Source organism: Danio aesculapii, chromosome 10, assembly GCF_903798145.1.
Source record: "Danio aesculapii chromosome 10, fDanAes4.1, whole genome shotgun sequence".
Lineage (NCBI taxonomy): Eukaryota > Metazoa > Chordata > Actinopteri > Cypriniformes > Danionidae > Danio > Danio aesculapii.
Window position 1 is genome coordinate 14,817,205 of NC_079444.1, and position 14,034 is coordinate 14,831,238.

Consider the following 14,034-nt stretch of genomic DNA (forward strand, 5'->3'; position numbering starts at 1 on the left):
AGATTTTTCACCATAGGTGCCCTTTAAAACAGCTTAAAGGAGAAGGAGCGAGAGCTCAAAAGAGGGTATGCAGTATATGCGGCGCATAAGGGCGCCACACATGGGGGGCACCATTGTACCAAAACTATTTTTGAAATTATCCTTAATAGATTCAAATAATAAAATAAATAAAAAATGTTTTGTTAAAAATGTTTATTTTGCATGTTATATGAGTATAACATTGCATTTTATTAAATTAAAAATGATACCACCCCTCTCCCTTTGTTGACCATTTGATTGATCTGTTGCTCGGTTAGTCACATGTTCAAAATAGCACAAAATAGAAAACGAAAAAAGTACAAACAATGCCTTAAAATGAAAACAGCCATGACAAATTGGATAATAAGAGATTCAAAAGTTAGAAGAATAATCTGAAAAAGGTTTTTTATTTATTGTAATTTATTATCAATTAATTAATTATTTAATTAATTGTTTTGCTGTGTGGGTTTCCTCTGGGTGTTTCCCAGTAGTGGATTGCAGCTGGAAGGGCATCCACTGCGTAAATAAAACATACACTGGAATAGTTGGTGGTCCATTCCGCTGTGGCGACCTCTGATAATTAAGGGACTAAGCCAAATAAAAATGAATGAATGAATTATTTGCATACACCAATTTCTTCCAAAACCCCCTCAAGGTGTTTCCATTTGCAAATCATAAATGTACTTCTCTTCTGTTCTGTTTTTAACCCAAAGTTTGGTCAAATATGGACAAACCCATCTGTTGGACTAATAAGAGTAATTTTAATTTAATTGAAAAATTAACCCAGCTTTGGGTTTATCAATATTTGACCAAATGCTGGGTTACAACAACCCATTATTTTTTTAATGTATATGAATTTTTAATATGTAGCCTGTTTGAGAATAAAGGGTTTTTACACTTTATTGTGGATTTTTTGCATCTATCCACTTTTTAAACTCTATGCTGACGTAACTGAAGTGAAAAAAATGCAGGTTGAACCAACCATTACTTTTAGTGGACCACTACCACCCTGACCCTTATGATCCTGGGACTTCTGTTTTGTGAAATTTGAGCTTTGCAAAGCCCCCAAATCACAAAGATTAGCCTCTCATACAGGAAACAGGAGATCATCATCATGGTAAGACTTCCTTCCTCTACAGTACATCCAGTTCAGTCAGTCTCCTACCAGCCTACAGAAAGACCCTCTGTTTTACCTTTTTGAGAACCAGAGAACCTCTACCAGGGTTCACCTAGACGATTTTGTTCAAGGAGGTGCTCTGCAACATTAGAATATTAAGAATAATTGTATTGACACTTACAACGCTGTAGTATTGGATAACCGTGCTGCTCAAAGAAGATGTACTGATTGGAGCTCTGCACTGAGGATCAAAATTAGGACAGCTGTCATAGTCAACACTAGATGAGACGCAGAATTAACGCCTAATTGGATTTTACATCAAGGGAATTCTGTAATCATGGACCAGATGAGTCCTTCTGCTTCAGAGGGAGGCTCTTCCCCACCGCTGCGTCCCGAACTCACTTCAGCTGCTAGAGTGAGCTTCCTCCATCCTGGAGCAGGATCGGACACTACGGTCAGGTTTCCAGGGATAAAACCAAAACTGAGCCCAAAGCCTCTTGTTCTTCCTCCGGTTCCTGCAGTTCCAGTCATAGCCCCCAGCAAGCCACGGCAGCCGCACACCAGCTGGGTGCACAGCGCCAAACAGAAAGAGGAAGCTGGTGCTCAGAACAGAGCAAACGAAAGCAGGAGACCTGAACGGACGTCTTTTCTGTCTGCTGTGATTGAGCGCACCTCAAAGCTGTATGGAGACACATACACACCTGGGCTGCATCACAGCTCCTCAAGGGAGACACCTGCCATGGAGAACGCTGATGTGACATCATTTCCTGATGTGAAAGGCAGTGAGGCTTCAGCAAAGACACAGTGTTTTGCAACACAAACAGCCATGATGCCTTCGGCCAGGCTTAGACCTGCAGTTCCTGTGAAGGTATTTGTGCTTTTATGACTTCAGTTCAGCATTTACTCTGATTTTATGTGTATCTGATGTTGTTTCGTAAAGTTTATTTAGACATTTAACTATATTTTATATCAAAGTGATTGATTTGCATGTCTTCTGGCTGGCAGCATCATCTCAGATTTGTCTAGTCTTGTCATTGATGTTTCAGACTGATTTAAAGAGCGGATCTTAGGGATTTGAGCATGTTGGATATTGTTTGTCTCTCCACCCAGATGTGCAGATTACAGCTGATATCTCAATGCCATACCTCACACTAAATTGACTAGAACCAATTTTCATTTTCCTCTTAGATGTTGGAGAATTGTACAGTGACCATGAAATGCTTTTTGGACATGTATTCTTATTTTAAAATAAGCAAAGTGAATATACTGAGAAAGTATAGAGGAAAGCATCATTGATATTGTAGAAAGAAAGAACATAAACGTTCAGCAAAATATCTAAACGTTTCTACCGTTTGAAATAAACCAGTGGTACACGCTTAAATCCAGCATATATTTTGTCAGACCATTGATGTGACATTTCATTTTTTAATGTACTGGCATTCAGTGTGACTTGATAAACGGTTAACACATTCTTTTTGGGACCACAATTTTGTTCTGTTAGACGCTCTCATATTTGAAATTCTGAATTATTTAAAAACATTTGTGCGGTGTGTTTTAACATATAAGGTTTTCCTTGTAAGTGTATAATTACATTACAGAAACATATACACTTAAACATTTTGCTGCCTACAATTGTGTGGTTGAATCAAGTGAACTTTTCTAGTCATCAGTCAAACTGACTAGTATTAATAAGTTAAACTTTGTATAACTAAAAATAGTTTAGTTGAAATCTGATTAGAATCAGTGGTGAAAAGAGTACTGAAAAATTATACTCAAGTAAAAATACCATTACTTGCAAAAAATGTAGTTCAAGTAGAGTAAAACTGCCTACCCATAGCCAGTTGAGTCATTTCTTTACCACCAATAGAATCTCAGGTTTTTTAGGGATCCTACCCATGACCACCCATTTAAGGCCTTTCCATCCTACTTCAAATGTGGCAAATCAGCAAAAACAATGCTCAGCAATATATATTGTTCACTGTACCTTGAGCTGTCAACTGTAAGTTCAGCTGAAGTTCACGGGCAGTTTTAGGATCATCATATTTCGGAAGTCTTTGCAACCGAATGTGGGCGCATGTCTGAGTGTGTACATGAAACAGAACGCAAGTGCCCTTATGATCTTACTTCCATACATCTACTCTCATTGTGGTATTCAATAGATAGATACATAATAATAATACTGAAATCACTCAAATAGGCATATAAATGAGAGTAACAAATTCATCAGAAATTCATCAAGACAATGAATTCCCCATTAACGTCAAGTACTGACATTTATTTGTCAGGTATGACAACCAAAATCCAACGTCTGATAGACGTTATAGTAGTGACGTCCACACAACATCAAGCTTGAACATCATTAGACGTTCATATTTGGTTGATTTTAGGTTGATTTTTGGACCCTGCGTCGGCTTGATGTTGAGTTCTGACGTCAAGTCGATTTTCATTTCCAAACAAAATGCAACGTCACCATGATGTTGGGGTACAACATCAATCTGACATCATGTTGATGTCTTGTGCCTGCTTGGTGTTTTTAAGGCCATTTCGCTCATCATATAGTAAGCATCCGTCATCTTCTCATCAGTGACAAGCATGTCTCTGGGTCAATGCATGTAAAGATTTTGGACATTTTCTTGGACACTTTTGGTGCTTCCAAACAGTTTTCTGCAATTATAAATCACTATGTCTTGAGGTAGTTCATTATGATGCGATTTAATGTACCTTCTATGTGTGATTTGATTGGACAGGAATCACAGGATTGATTTTTCTAATCCCCATAGACAAGAAAAAATAAAGTAGTGACTGCAGGTTGAAGAAAAGTAGTGGAGTAGAAGTACCGATACAGCACTAAAAATGTACTCAAGGGGAAATAAAAGTACACGTTTTTAAAACTACTTAGTAAATTACAATTCCTGAGAAAAACTACTCAATTACAGTAGTTTGAGTATTTGAGTACTTTACACCACTGATTATAATTAGTTAATATTTGTTGTCATGACTTTCTGTCATTGACTTTTCTTTCAATTTGTACACTGGAGAGGCTTTCTCTTTACAGTTTTAAAATGTTTTGTGTACAGGCTTTTAAAGGACCTTCATTCAAATACAGTAGAAATGAATATATGAATATAACTACAAATGCAATTTTACGTGTGCCAACACTATGTGGTCTTACCAGGGGCGTTGCTAGACATAAAGCTCTACTGGGGCACATACCTTCTTATATATTATATTTATTATAAATAAAAGTATTCTTATTATTATACAATTATTCTTCTAAATAATCTTAAATGTAACTGGAAAACAATGTTAAGACAAATGGAGTGATATGCTAAGATAATTTAAGAAATTACTTTTGCATAAATATTAATTTCATTTGAATGAAATTCTATAGACAATTCAATAAAATACAAAAAAAAAAGATGTGTTATAGAATTATCTGTTGTCTTAGACTTGACATATGGCAGATAATTAGGTTTATTAAGTCTTACCTCCCTGACTCGTCATGCCTCCTTTTTGCTTCATACAAGAAAATCTATGAGGAGGCATGCTTAGTAAGATCACCATCATATTGTTTAAACTTTAGTTTTGTAAACTTTAGTTTTTTAAACTTTAGTTATGCTGTTACGCTGGTTTTACAACGCATGAGCGGTGCGTAACAAGCAGGTAGCCTGCTTTTTTGGCGCACATGTTAACTACCGGGACTCGCACCGGCAGAAGAGCAGCGCGTACGAGAGCAGCGCGTGCGAGAGCAGGGCATTCCAGAGGCGCGCGGGTTCTCTGCGCACACGCGGAGATGCGTCAGTTTTCTTTTTGATTAAACACATTGCTTTCATCAATGTTGGTTCGGTTGCATATAGAGAATAACTATTATACTAATAACTAATAACTAATAACTTTATTTCGGAATTACCACTCTTAATAAATACAATTGCATATGAAGTAAATCATATCTCAATGCATTTACTGGGGCACTGGAGATTTTTACTGGGGCAAGTGCCCCAGTGAATTGGGTCTAGTGACGCCCCTGGGTCTTACAGTTTTGTACACTTACACAGTCTTGACAATCTAATTGTAATAACTTTGCAAACACAGTGGTGTACATGTCAACTTTAAAGGGCACCTAGGTTACCCCTTTTTTCAGATTTAGTCTTTTGCGTCCCCAAAATGTGTCTGTAAAGTTTGAGCTCAAAACAACCATCAGAGTATTTGTTATAGCTGTCTGAAGTGTCTGTATTATAACCGGTAAAACTTGGTTGCTGATTTTTTGTACTGGGCCTTTAAGGCTAGTCCTCCCCGCCCACCGTTCCCACGTGCCTGTCAGCAACATGCCTCAGTCGCCGCCCTCGGCTGCCTCAGGAAGCAGATCTCACGTCGCGTCTGTGAGAAATACTACAGTAAGAACTTTACCAATCAGTATTTGATGCAGTTTTTTTAGTTGCAACCATGAGTCACACAAAAAGTTGTTACAAAGTTCATGCGCACACACAGCGAGGACACGCACACACACACATAGCGCAGACACACACCAATATCGCAGACACCCACACACACAGACACAAACACAGAGAGAGAGAGAGAGAGAGAGAGAGAGAGGGAGAGAGAGAGAGAGAGAGAGAGAGAGAGCGCGTTTAGCTTCGCACTCTATTTCCACAATCCTCACTGCTGAATGAATATCTGTTATGTTAATGTACAAAATAAACCTGATTTAACGTCCAAAACCGGGATTGAAACCTCTTCTTTTCTAATTGTTCTGACACGTGGCTGTGCTGATGAAGTTAAGCTGAAGTAAATCACTGTACTTCATTACACACGTGCTCTGTTTTAAAAACATTTTAAACTTGTGAAACTCACTCTTGATTACTTTTGATGATGATTGATGATCCTAGCGAACTGAACAGACCTTTTACTCCCGGTTGCGTCTGGTCTTGTTGATATGATTATACACGTGACTACCGGGACATGTTAATACACACAGCTGTCAATCAATTCGGTGGGCGGAGGGACCGCAATCCTACGTAAAGTAAAAACCGCTCCAATTGGTCCACCGTTTTTATGTTGTTAAATTTGAAAAAAAAAAAAGAACTGGGTGTGTTTATTTCACCCCAATATGACGGTCTATACACTACATATACACACATGTCTTTCCAAACAGCTTTAAAAGTAGATTTTTCACCATAGGTGCCCTTTAAGCCATTAGAGCAGAGATGCCCAAACTAAAGTTGGCCCATGGTAACCTTTGATTTGGCCCGCCATCCCATCTGAGAAGAGAGGGAGAATAATGGGAATCCTTTTGAGATTCGTCAATACAAATTTATTGTAACTCTTTGTTTGTTTTATTGTTAGAAGCTAATTGACATTAAATGTTTACATTAAATGATGTAAATTAATCAGGTTTGTTTAAAGTACATACTGTCACCCGACAATGCAGAGACTTTGGTGAGCAAATCAAGTCAAAGGCAGATTCTGCTTGACTAGTGTATTCAGCGTTGAACTCCACTGTGTTATAAATGTGATTATGTTTTTATTGCAATCAGTTATCATTTAAAAAGTTATACTGCATTAGTTAATATGAATAAATGTTAAAATGTTTTCTATTTATTTTGAAATATTATTTAATAAATTAGGAAATTACCCATTTAATGTAAAATAGTTTGATATATTTATCTTCGGGCCATGGCTCTAAGTAATATTTGTTTTTTGGCCCTTCATCCGAAAAAGTTTGTGCACCCCTGCATGAGTATTAATATGGTGTTTTCTTAATATCTAACAGCTTATAATCACTTATTTTGATGGTCTTCCAACAGAACATATGACTTAAAAATAACAATTTAATCATGCAATGCTTGTTTGTTATTCTACTTATCCTAACCTCTGCCTGCACCACACCACATCATGTCTTTTAAAATTCTTAATATTGTTTTTTATGATGTTGGATCCCCGTTTCTATATTAAGATTGTTTTCTATTTGTTACTAAGCAACGCTAATAGACATTAAATGGTAGTGCCTGTTCAAATAGCTTAGCAACATTAAGAAAACCATGTAAAATGAGGGAAGCACTATACTATAAGAAGAAAGAACTGTCTAATGTGGACTACCAAAATAAAGTGCAACCCGAATAAGTGTTTTTAAGCCCATTTTCAGCCCATTCCAAAATGCATAAAAACAAAACAAATATAGTCTTGTGCAAAGAAAAATCTAAGAAAAGAAATCCTACTAGATTAGAAGATAAAACAAACAAATGAAAAATAGTCAGAGAAACAATCACCTGGTGATGAATCAAATCAAGTAACTTATCAGAGTATTATAGACTTGTCAATTATGGGTTATAGGGTTAATAGAACAGGGTGTCTGCGGGGTCCTAAAATGTCTTAAATTTCAAAACCACAGAATTCACAGAAAAATAGTAGGTCTTAAATAATTTTAAACGGATCTTAACCCTCTACCACATGGTGTTGCCATATGGCAACAAGATATTTATCTTCATTTTCCTGCCACTGTTTCTTTAAGACCAACATTGAATTTTTTTGTTGGAAAGAGAAGATCTTAGTGTAGCCAATGATGTGCTTTGGTTTAGTCATATGACATGCAGTGTTTTTCTGTAGCGCGATTTCTGAAAGACTGGCGTTTATTGTGAGTAGTTGCTTAATGCAAATGTAAACGTCAATAAAAACAAATGATCAACTCATGTCAGGTCTACAAAAAAATCTGAAACATCACCTTTAGTATAATGACATATTCACAACTTAAAAAAGTTATCAAACTAATTTTTTGTAAATCGATCAAATGTATGTGTTGCCAAACTGTCCTGTAGAGGAATGTGCAATATTGCAATGGGTTAGCTAGCTAGCTAGCAAGGTCAGCTGTGAACTTTTAAGTTGTAACAGTAACAACATGAATGCTTGTATTATAATGTTGATTAGTCATATGTTAATTGCATTTGAATTATGGATAAAATCAAATGTTAATGGCAATACTACTTTTAAATAGATATGAATACAGGGAACAGTGTATTAGCGAGCACCACTATGTTCTATGGTAAGTGAAAGAAGAAAAGGACAGATCTGGCTCCTCCTGCAAATAAAAGTGAGGATGAGATGGGTTTTAGTGACCATGAGAATGTTGCAGATTGGACATTTGATAAGAGCAGTGATGCAGACAGTTCAGGTAAGTTAGCTCAGAGGCAGATAAGACATGCGTAGTATAGTATATAGTATAATATAGAAACATTGTTAGCTAGTAGCTACATTATTCTGATACATCTAGATATACTAGACTTGTTATTTATTTGTTATAATATTTACTGGAGAAAATATTTATATTTACTGTTGGTTGTTTATGAGAATACAATATTGTGCTTGTTTTTAATAATATTCAGCAAAGAATTATGGAATGAATGAAAGCTGTTGGAATATCAGTTGTTGGAAAGTATGTATAAGGTGTCATTTATAAGTTCTGTGTGATATTATTCATAATAATATAACAAAACATGTCAAATTATTATTTATAAGGAAAGTTCAAACTTTGAAATTTGAAAGTTAGATCCACTGTTGAACGTTGTTGCCATATGGCAACATATCATAAAATACATTAAAAAAAGAAATCTCTCAAATTTTTTTTACATCACTTCAAGTTAAGCCGTTCTAAGAAAATTTTTTTTTTAATATATCTATCATAATGCATGCAGTAGTTTATGTAAAGCTACCCAATCGATCCAACACACATCCAATCACCAACAGTACATCTCAATAAAACTTTTAGCAAAACTATATTCATAACTAATATTATAACAGTCTGTTGTGCATACATTTAGTTTTTAAAGAGTTTTTTGAATTATGGTGAAAAAAGTGTATTTATACAATAAGGCTCTGCTTGTTTTGATACATTTTTTAAAATTTTGTTGTTTATAGCGGCAAGTAGATGTGTTTTTTTTGAGCTGGGTGATTAGAAAAAATCATTAGGGTCTAGCCTTATATACGTCTGAAATTTAATTCTTCATGGTCTTAAAAAGGTTTTAAAAAGTCTTAAATTTGACTTGGTTAAACTTGCAGAAACCCTGTAGAATATGCTGACATGTAGTTACAAAGTTAATTGTAATCATTAGAAGTCATCATAAAATGTTGATGCGTAGTTGCAAATAAATGTCTAAATATCTCAGCTTCACGGGGGTCCTTGGTAAGAGGATTGTTACATCCTCTAGTGTATTGATACATAATATGCTCCAAGAAATAATAAATAGAAATAATCAATAAATAAATCTTGAATGTTTTGATTAGGTGTTGTGTTGTGGGGGGCTACACCCCTGGTCGCATGACTAGGGCCCAACATTTAGGCCCAATCCCAATTCTACCCCTTAGCCCTTCCCCTTACCCTTCCCCTCGTTTTGCGCACTCACATGAAGGGGTAGGGGTGTCCCAATTCTCTTTAGCTTGAAAGCATAGGGCTAGATACCCCTTCAAACTGAAATTTTTCAGGACCACACTCGAAACCAACGTGTAAGAAAACTTCCCAGAATACACCAGCCACTACGACAGCATAAAGGTACGCGAGCTGTCACTGGGGTGGTACCTTTTCAAATGGTACACATTTTTACTGGAAGGGTCTATATTGGTACCTCAAAAGTATATATATTTGTATCTAAACATTTTAAGAGGAACACTTTTGTACTTTTTAGGTACTGATATGTACCTTTAAGGTATTAATATTGACCTTTTAGGTACACATTTGTACCTTTTCAAAAACAAGAGATCGTGATGACATAGGATGTCGTGTGCAGGTGTTGTAGTGCTGTCCCATTTCTTAGGGGGAAATTTTGAAGCCCTTCCCCTTCACATTCTGTTTCAAGGGCCAATGGGAAAGGGAAGGGGTAGGGGTACAAAAATAGAATTAGGATTGGGCCTTAATATGCCCCTGCTTGACTATTAAATCAGAATCAGAATCAGAATCGGTTTTATTGCCAAGTGTGCTTCACACACACAAGGAATTTGTTTTGGCTACAGAAGCTTCCAGTGTACATAAAGTGACAAGTGACAACACAAAATAATCTGAAAAAATAAAATAATAATAATAAAAAATGATGAACATTAAACAGATGCGGTTAGTGAAGAGACCTGGATGTTGAGTTGTATGTACAGATTGTTATAAATATACAGGTTATAAGGTGCTGTGTACAAGTGCGAATGTAGAAAGTATTGCATTGTATATTGATATAAGGTGCTGTGTACAAGTGCGTATGAGAAAGTATTGCACATATTTATTGCACAGTAGGGGAATATTTAACTGTTCATAAGGTAGACAGCCTGAGGAAAGAAACTTTTCCTGTGTCTGGCTGTTTTTGTGCTCGGTGCTCTGAAGCGCCGACCAGACGGTAACAGTTCGAACAGGTAGTGTGCTGGGTGTGAGGCGTCCAGAGTGATTTTGCGAGCCCTTTTACTCACTCTGGAAGAGTACAGTTCTTGAAGTGTAGGAAGGGTAGTGCCAGTGATTCGTTCAGCAGTCCGGACTATTCGCTGTAGTCTACGGAGGTCAGTTTTGGCAGCTGAGCCGAACCAGACGGTGATTGAAGTGCAGAGGATGGATTGGATGACAGCTGAGTAGAACTGTACGAGCAGCTCCTGTGGCAGGTTGAACTTCCTCAGCTGACGAAGGAAATACAGTCTCTGCTGGGCTTTCTTCACAATAGAGTCTATATGAGTGTCCCACTTCAGATCCTGAGAGATGGTGGTGCCCAGGAACCTGAATGACTCTACTGCAGCCACAGTGCTGTTCATGATGGTGAGTGGGGGGAGCGCAGGGGGGTTTCTCCTGAAGTCCACTATCATCTCCACTGTTTTGAGCATGTTCAGCTCCAGGTTGTTGTATCTGCACCATAACGCCAGCCGCTCCACCTCCTATCTGTATGCAGACTCGTCACCGTTCTGGATGAGGCCGATAACAGTAGTGTCGTCTGCAAACTTAATGAGTTTGATGAAGGGGTCTTTTGCAGTGCAGTCGTTGGTGTACAGGGAGAAGAGCAGTGGAGAAAGAACACATCCCTGGGGGGCACCAGTGCTGATGGTGCGGCTGTCGGATGTGATTTTGCCCATTCTGACTAGCTGCTGTCTATCTGTCAGAAAGCTGGTGATCTATTGACAGACAGAGCTAGGAACAGAGAGCTGGGCCAGTTTGTACTCAAGCAGTGATGGGACGATGGTGTTAAAGGCAGAACTGAAGTCCACAAACAGAATCCTTGCGTAGTTCCTTGGTTTGTCCAGATGTTGTAGGGTATAGTGCAGTCCCATGTTGACTGCATCATCCACAGACCGGTTTGCTCTATAGGCGAACTGCAGGGGGTCCAGCAGGGGTCCAGTGATGTCCTTCAGATATGCTAGCACCAGTCTTTCGAATGACTTCATGGCCACAGATGTTAAGGCCACAGGTCTGTAGTCATTGAGTCCTGTGATCTTTGGCTTCTTTGGGATTGGGATGATAGTAGAGCGCTTAAAGCAGGATGGAACTTTGCGCTGTTCCAGTGATCTATTGAAGATATGGGAGAAAATGGGAGCCAGCTGGTCAGCGCAGGTTCTCAGACAGGCTGGTGAGACACCATCTGGCCCTGGTGCTTTCCTTCTCTTCTGTTTACTGAAGATCTGACGCACATTTTCCTCACTGATCTGAAGAGCAGGGGGGGAGAGGAAGATGGCTGGAGGTGTTGATGGCTGTGTAGGGCGATGGTCCGGGCTGTGTTGATGTGGTGTTGATGGCTGTGTAGGGAGATGGTCCGGGCTGTGTTGATGTGGTATTGATGGCCGTGTAGGGCGATGGTCCGGGCTGTGTTGATGTGGTGTTGATGGCTGTGTAGGGAGATGGTCCGGGCGGGTGTGAGGTGTCTGGTCATAGGTGTCAAACCTACAGTAGAACATATTCAGCTCGTTTGCAATATGTTTATTGCTGTCGATACTGGGGGACGGTGTCTTGTAATTAGTGAAATCTTTTAAGCCTCTCCACACTGATGCAGGGTCGTTAGCTGAAAACTGGTTTTGCAGCTTTTTGGTATAGCTTTTCTTAGCCACACCAATCTCCTTTGTCAATGTGTTCCTGGCCCGATTGTACAGGATCCTGTCACCACTCCTGTAAGCATCCTCTTTGGCCTGACGAAGCTGTCTGAGTTTTGGTGTGAACCATGGTTTATCATTGTTAAATGACAAGTAGGTCCTGGTAGGGATGCATAACTCCTCACAGAAACTGATGTATGATGTTACAGTCTCTGTGAGCTCGTCCAGATCTGTGGCTGCAGCTTCAAAAACATCCCAGTCAGTGCATTCAAAACAGGCTTGTAAGACCTGCTCTGTGTCGTTGGTCCATCTCTTGACAGTCCTTAATACTGGCTTAGTAGTTTTAAGTTTTTGCCTGTAAGTTGGTATAAGATGAACCAGGCAGTGATCGGAGAGTCCTAGAGCTGCTCTGGCGACGGAGCGATATGCATCCTTTATTGTGGTGTAGCAATGGTCCAAAATTGTATTGCCTCTGGTGGGGCATGTAATGTGCTGTTTGAATTTAGGCAGCTCATGTGTGAGTTTTGCCTGATTAAAGTCCCCAAGTATGATAAAAGCAGAGTCCGGGTGTTGTTGTTCTGTCTCTGTGATCAGATCAGCCAGCTGTTGCAGTGCAGTACTCACGTGTGCTTGCGGTGGAATGTAAACACAGACGAGAATGAACGAGGAAAACTCTCTTGGTGAATAAAACGGCTTACAGTTAATGAAAAGCACTTCCACATCAGGACAGCACATCTTCTTTAACACAGTTACATCCGTACACCACCTTCTGTTGATGTAAAAGCATGTCCCACCACCGCGCGTTTTGCCCGTTGACTCCGTATCGCGATCTGCTCTGTACAGCTGAAAGTCCGGTAGGTTTAATGCGCTGTCCGGAATGGCTTCGTTTAGCCAGGTTTCCGTGAAACACAGGACAGCAGAGTTGTTAAAGTTCTTGTTTTTGCATGTGAGCAGAAGTAGTTCGTCCATTTTGTTAGGAAGAGAGCGGAGATTCGCCAGGTGAATGCTGGGCAGCGCCGTTCTGAAGCCGCGCTGTCTTAGCCTGACGAGCGCGCCGGCTCGCTTCCCACGCTTGCGCGTCTTGTAGCGTCTTGTAGCGTCTTGTAAAGGAGTAAGTTCACCCAAAAAATATCCTCACCATTTTCTCACACTCAAGCGGTTTTAAACTTTTATGAATTTGTATTTTCTGTTAAATACAAAATAAAATATTCCAAACAATGTTGGATTCACGTCCATAGGATAGGAACAAAACATTCCCTGAAAGTCAATGGCTGCTTTTTCCACATTCAAAATATTCAGAACATCTTGTTTTGTGTCCAACAAAAGTAGGAAATAAAATATGACGAGTTAATAGGGATGTAACGATACGATACCAATCTCACAAATCACGATTTAGTCATGATTTTTTAAACAAAATTATTGGAGACAAATTTAAGGTGAACAAGACCCCTTTCATTTTTTTCTGAAATGCTGCACATTTTTTTTACTAGATAAAATATTTTCTGCAATAACTAAATTGGATTTAGTTAACAAAATCCAAATAAAAAAGTGAATAATACAAACTAAAGAAAACTCTTTAATATAAACAATTAATCTAAAACTTTGTGGAGCTTAATTACAAATTTAAAACGAATTACAAATCAAAAATAAACAATACAAATTAAAGAAGGCTCTTTAATACAAACAAACTAAAACTATCCTGGGATTTGACATTCTTTAAAATAAATATCAGAATATCTATGTTTTCTGGTATGAGTTGAGATCTTTGCACATTTACAATGTCCCCTGCTGATTTAAAAAAAAAAAAAAAAAAACTCTGTCTGTCTATGTCTGGAGAGGAGGCCTTTCCTAAACCAGAGAACCCATCA

The 14,034-nt window shown here is 38.4% G+C and overlaps 1 protein-coding gene across 1 annotated transcript in view; it reads left to right on the forward strand.

Moving 5' to 3' along the window:
• Positions 1 to 1,472: 1,472 nt before the first annotated feature.
• LOC130236715 (uncharacterized) overlaps positions 1,473 to 14,034 on the forward strand; it is a 45,789-nt gene continuing 33,227 nt past the window's right edge. Inside the window, exon 1 of the mRNA XM_056467470.1 lies at positions 1,473 to 2,003. Within this exon, the coding sequence (XP_056323445.1) occupies positions 1,473 to 2,003 (531 nt within the window). The remainder of the gene's footprint in view (positions 2,004 to 14,034) is intronic.